This window comes from Scleropages formosus, chromosome 4, assembly GCF_900964775.1.
Source record: "Scleropages formosus chromosome 4, fSclFor1.1, whole genome shotgun sequence".
NCBI classification, from domain to species: Eukaryota; Metazoa; Chordata; class Actinopteri; order Osteoglossiformes; family Osteoglossidae; genus Scleropages; species Scleropages formosus.
This window is the reverse complement of record NC_041809.1, coordinates 34,435,537-34,441,749: the sequence shown is the minus strand read 5'-3', so window position 1 is coordinate 34,441,749 and position 6,213 is coordinate 34,435,537. Positions and strand designations below refer to the sequence as shown.

The following is a 6,213-nucleotide window of genomic DNA, read 5'->3' as shown; positions in this document are numbered from 1 at the left end:
AGTGGGAGCAATTAAGGGTAAGTAGCTTTCTCAAGGGTACAGCAGCTGGGGGCAGCATTCGAACCTGCGACCTTTGGGTCCAAAGGCAGCTGCCCCATTGCCTTTCTTAAAGGAGGTTAAATGCATCTGCGTAATATTATTATCTGATGTTAATCCATAAGAGCTACAGCTGCTGCTCCTTATGAGCTACTCATGTGTGCTGAGTAAAGGGAAGGGAAAAAAACCAAATGCGGGAACATTGAACGGTCAACAAGAGTTGCCGCAGCACCAAACTGTCTTTTCGAGCCAAACGAAATGTCTCAAAATGCAAACCGGCTGTCGCAAACGTGATGATCTTTATTCTTTTTTATTTTTTCAATAAAACTGTTGTCACCTGCCTTTCATGTCGAAATAAATTAAAATATGACAATCTGGCACCACCGTCACGGTTTCGGACCCGACAGCTCCAGATCTGCTCCAGGTGTAAAAGTAGGGCGTGAGTCTCAAACAAATTAGCTGCCTGTCTGACTGATCGGGCTGCCAGATTAAAATGTTGTGCCAAGCCCGCGAAAACAATGGCATGTTGCCATCACAAATAAACTGTATTATTTCACTGTCTGAGCATCTTTAAGGATGGAACATGCTGTGAAGACGTAATGGTGAAATGCAGTATAAAACCGCTACTGGATTTTTTTTATTTACCTCTATTCATTTAGATGATGTTTTTCTCCAAAGAAGCTTACAATGTTAATGTACCTACAATTATTTATCCATTTACAGGGCTGGGTAATTTTAGAATAAACACCTTGCTTAAGGGTACTAGAGCTGGAGGTGGGATTTGAACCTATAACCTTTGCTTAAACCCAAAGGTTACAGGTTCAAATCCCACCAATATCCCACCAGCTGTCCCAAAAGTCCTCATTTAGTGTTTTTAAAAGTTATTATACATTATGCATGCTCCAGCACATTTTTAGAAATATAGATCCACCTTGACCTTATAGTATACAGAGATATTACAGTCACTCACTTTATCCTCAACATTTTAAAGTGCCTTAGAGAAAACTGGTGAATAAATGAAAGAATGAATATGAATAAATGTAGCAGTAATCACAAAGCCTGGTGCACGTAAGAATACATATACACACACACACTTTCTGAACCACTTGTCCCATTCAGGGTCACAGGGAGCCAGAGCCTAACCCAGCAACACAGGGCATAAGGCTGGAGGGGGAGGGGACACACCCAGGACGGGATGCCAGTCCATCACAAGACACCCCAAGCAGGACTCAAACCCCAGACCCACCAGAGAGCAGGACCCGGTCCAACCCACTGCGCCACCATGCCCCTCTCACATAAGATCAACAAGAGGCAATTTTAGAATAAGCACCTTGCTTAAGGGTACGAGAGCTAAACTAACTGCCACCCTTGGCAGACTGATGTTAACGGACACATTTTCACCCATCTTTTTATGAAAGCAAACAGACAAAGCAGTTTAAGTTAAAAAAAAAGTCCTAAGAAGTCTGCCAATTTAAAAGTGACCTGACCATCAACCGACCTTCATGTGTTCATTTGCCAAGTTCCACATAAAAGTGTTCAATTTCAAGAACTGGAAAATTATACCTTTCATAAATGCACGGGGGCTGGATATTTTTTACGCTGTTGAAATGTTTTTAATATGGAGATAATTAACAAAAAAGTGAGGGTTAATACAAGTGCTTTTCTGATTTTTCTTTAAATGATAAGTGTCCAGAAGAAATGGTGTAAAACTTCAGATAATATACCTTTGAAATGGGCAAGTTAGTCAGAAAGATCCATTTAAAAAAATTTAATACATACATACATACATATTTTACCAAAAAAATTGTTTATATTGACACTAGAGTAACAGCAAATGCATTCAGTAGGTGTACGCTCAGTACAGTTTTTGAGAAAAATAAACTGATATAAGTTTACGCTATTTAAATGGTCACATTTTAAAATATTTAATTATCACTGTGTGAATAAATGTATCATTACAATGTAATGAAATCGTGAGATAGTGTAATGAAAAATATATTGAACAGTTATTGAACTGTACATTTGCTACAAATCCCACTATTCCTAAAAACTACAGCAGAATAATTTTACATTACAGTGTATATTTAAATGTATTTCTTTAGGAGACTTTTCTACAAAGTGACTTACAGCAAATTCTCTGCATTATTTAACTGACACCTTTTCATCCAAGGTGACGTGTCGTATAACCCACATTAAAAATATTAAGGTACCATTATATTTCATGTAGCTTGTCAAAGGAAAAAAAAAAAAACCTGTCTTTTATGCAATTTTACAATCATGTTATGTAGTTTATCCCTGGCTTTACTCAAATTAAATAATTCATTGCACAAATGGAAATTATTCCGGAAGACTTACATGTTTTCAGATTTTGAGAGGCACACCTGCATCCAACAGAAAAGGCAAGAGCAAAATTTCCATCATAGGTATTCATGCAAAATGGAATTTAGTAATATGCAAAATAATTTTTAACCATTTGTCTCATTCTACCCAGAATCATAATTCTGGTTTCTCTGAAGAGCGCAAAGCATGAGGTTTTAAGGGAAAAGAAAGACCCTGCAGTACGTCAACGGCGTAGCGGTAAAAACGCCGTGACGCTCGTCACGCACAGCGAACGACCCAATGAGAGCAGGGGAGGGCGTTGCCGTCATTGCATAAATGAACCAGATGAAGGCAGCGGCAGGTACCACACACCTGTCATTTCCACCTGAGCTTTCCCGGCGGAGCCGTCACAGACCAACCGAGACAAAGCAGAGAATCCTTTGCTGGAGAAAAGGAAGCAAGAAAGAAGAAAGAAATCAAAGAAGTTCTGACTGAGAATGACTTCAGCTGACCCACAGGGCCAGCCACCTCACCTTTACATCCCGCGGTTCTCCGGCCGAGGGCTCGAGAGCCCAGAATTCAGCCTGAGCGATGACCGCTTCCGCACCTCACCTCCTCTGCCTGGCCCCCAGCGGATCACCCCTTCTACTCACGACCTCGGGGACTACGCCTACAGCTTCACGAACCCATACCTGCAGTTCAGGGGCTCTGGACTGAACGCGGTTCAGCGCCTTAACGAAGCCCCCGCAGCAGGCAGCCTCTTCTTCTCCCACTACAATCTGCAGAAGCCCTATCTGGGCACCCTTGGGACCGAGGGCATGGAGGCAGAAGCAAGCTGGTTGTCTCTACCGCTGCAGGAAGATCTGGCGAAGCTGGTCAGACCTCCCTACTCCTTCTCCGCACTGATCGCCATGGCGATACACAGAGCGCCCAACCAACGGCTCACTCTCAGTCAGATCTACCAGTATGTGGCCGAAAATTTCCCCTTCTACGGCAAGAGCAAGGCGGGCTGGCAGAACTCCATCCGGCACAACCTCTCGCTGAACGAATGCTTCAAGAAGATACCGCGGGACAAGGACGAACCAGGTGACGCCCGTTCTTTGCCCGTGCTTTCATTTTCCACGAGGTTCATCCTGTCATACAACCTTTTTATTCTGTCGAGCAAAAAAGCCAAATGTATTTTAATCAGTCCAACTCAGCTCAAGTGGCTCTTAATGTGGACAGCTCTAGCACAGTGGTTAGTGCTGCAGCTGCTGCTGCTGCTATTGGACCCAAAGGTTGCAGGTTTGAATCTCCCCTCTGGCTTTAGTACCCATGAGCAAGGTACTTTAAATTGCTCCAGTCATAATTACCCCGCTATAAAAATGGGTAAATAATTGTAACTTTACCATTGTAAACTGCTTTGGAGAAAACCATCAGCTCAATGAATAAATGTAATATGTTTGTATTGTGTTCATACAGGTAGAATGTCATAAAAGTGACATTTCTGTATGAAATTAAATTTAGCAGAAATGTGTCCAAAATAGTCCTTTCTTGGCAAAAAAAAAAAAAAAAAAAATTTATATATATCTATCTATCCTGGGAAAAAAATGGCCTTAGGTCAGATGTTCTTAAGCAATTTCTTGACTTGTTCATGAATGCAGCCACTTCAATGAGGACACAGACTTAATGGTTATTCTGTAATTTTCCCCGAAGGAAAGGGTAACTACTGGATCCTTGATCCCAACTGCGAAAAAATGTTAGACAACGGCAATTTCCGGCGCAAGAGGAAGAGGAAGTCAGACCCTACAAGTAGGGACGGGGCACCAGGGCCCCTCAAGAGCGGCGAAGGGAGCCTCGAACCCATCGACGTTGCGTCCGGCAGCTCCACGGTACCCGAGAGGAGGAGAAGCCCCTCTCCCATTCCCTCGGGGGAATCTCCCTGTCTGAGCAGCTTTCTGTCAGAGATGTCGGAGTTGGCCGCAGGGCTGGCGGACATGGGCGGGGACCTTCTCAGCCCCTTGGTGGAGAGCTCGCAGACTGAGGTGTACGACTCCTACTCCGCAAATAGCGCGTGGTCACAGTGGTCGGGCCCCAGGCCTCAGCCTTCCGAGTTCCTTTCCTCGCCACCTCAGTCCATGCCAGTATACAGTGACTCATCTATCGACCGGTCGAGCAACCGGTTTGATCTGGAGGTGAGGGGCGCCGGGCTGCTCTGCCATCAAGAGGGCACACAAGTTTAGAGAGTCACAAAAGATCAGACGACACGTAGTCACCATGTGCTCATCCTGTTCCAGCTCGTAGAGAACTGACTCATGCGTTGAGGACAGAAGTGAATCAGACCTCAACTCCTGATTCCATTTGCATGGGTGAACACATTAACATTTATTAATTCATCTGACTCTTTTCCTCCAAGGCGATTTACAACGTTAAGCTATTTACAATCATTTACCTGTTTATACAGCTGGGTAATTTTTTTTTTACTGGAGCAATTTAGGGCAAGTACCTGGCTCAAGGGTACTACGGCTGGAGGTGGGACTCAAACCTGCGACCTTCGTGTCCAAAGGCAACAGCTTTAGCACCTGCAGAACCAGCTGTCCCTGCAGACCAAACTCTCCATTCCAGCCACTACTATTGCTAGATGTAAAATCCAAGTTAATGTACTTTTCATCATTTAACCTTTTTTTTTTTTTTTTGCTCTACTCAGGTAAATGATATTTTGGCCACTAGATGGTACATTATATGTTGCAAACAATTTATTTCATACAAAATTTCACGTGTCCCTCTGCAGGCCTTTGTCAAAAAAAAAAAAAAAGACAAATCTCTCCCCTAATTTAACTGACGCAGCACAGAGCATCTTAATAGCATGTAGTTCAACAGTTAGCAGAAAGAAAACACACACACACGCAGGCTGAGACCACTTGTCCGGAGCGGGGGTCGCTGTGAACCGGAGCCTAACCTGGCAACACAGGCTGGAGAGGGGAGGGGACACACCCAGGACGGGACACCAGTCCATCACAAGGCACCTTAAACGGGACTCGAACCCCAGACCTGCCAGAGAGCAGGACCCGGCCAAACACACCGCATCACCGCGCCCCCCGCAGAAAAAAAAGCAGCTTGTAAATTTAGACGAAAGAAATCTGTATTACCTTCCCAAGGGATGGTTACAATATTTTGTGCCTTTCGCGGTATTTGTAGGGCAGTTGTTTTCCCTTCTTTTTCAGTTAAATGGCATTGATGTGTGATGCAATGTAACCAACATATGTTCATCAAAATAAATATAAAAAAAAAGAACTATTCGAACGTCATTCTTACGTTTAACGTAAAAGGTAAAGCTTTGATGCATTAGGTTGTGGAATACTGCTTTCAGGAAGGCAGGAAAAAATGGGGAGAAAAAATGTACAGGTTCGACTTTGGCAAGTTATGGAGCAGAACAAGAAAAGTTGCGTGGAAGCAGATGTTCCAGCCGTTTCTCAATTCAATCAGCCTTAAAGTTATAGGGAATCTGCAGGTTTACTTCCCGGGTAGATATGGACAGGTTTAAATTACCTCTTCTTTCCTCACTTAACATTAGTTCCTTTGGAAGCCTACAGTCAAAGCATCTTCTACTATCACATGTGGGCAGGTGATTCTCAGATCTTCCTTGCATGTTCTTCTTGGAGGACATAAACAGATTCCTCTGTATGTGTCTCTCGCGCTCTCTCATCGTGGATTGATGTTCTTGTCAGTTAAAAACACCTTAATGTGTATGAGCTAATATTCCTCTAAAAAAAGAGGGAAAGGGAAGGGAAAAAAAAAAAAAAAAAAAGGTTAGTGGAGAAAGAGAAGCTCAGTACATGAGCCTCCTTTCACTTGTACATTATAATAAAGAAAAAAAAA

The 6,213-nt window shown here is 43.2% G+C and overlaps 1 protein-coding gene across 1 annotated transcript; it reads left to right on the top strand.

Annotated features, from left to right (window-relative positions):
• The first annotated feature begins 2,293 nt into the window (after positions 1-2,293).
• LOC108934258 (forkhead box protein I1-like) lies at positions 2,294-4,771 on the top strand. The gene is made up of 2 exons (XM_018751837.2): positions 2,294-3,441; positions 4,051-4,771. The coding sequence occupies exons 1-2, from the start codon at positions 2,853-2,855 to the stop codon at positions 4,575-4,577; spliced, it is 1,116 nt and encodes a 371-aa protein (XP_018607353.1). The 5' UTR covers positions 2,294-2,852; the 3' UTR covers positions 4,578-4,771.
• The last annotated feature ends 1,442 nt before the right edge of the window (positions 4,772-6,213 follow it).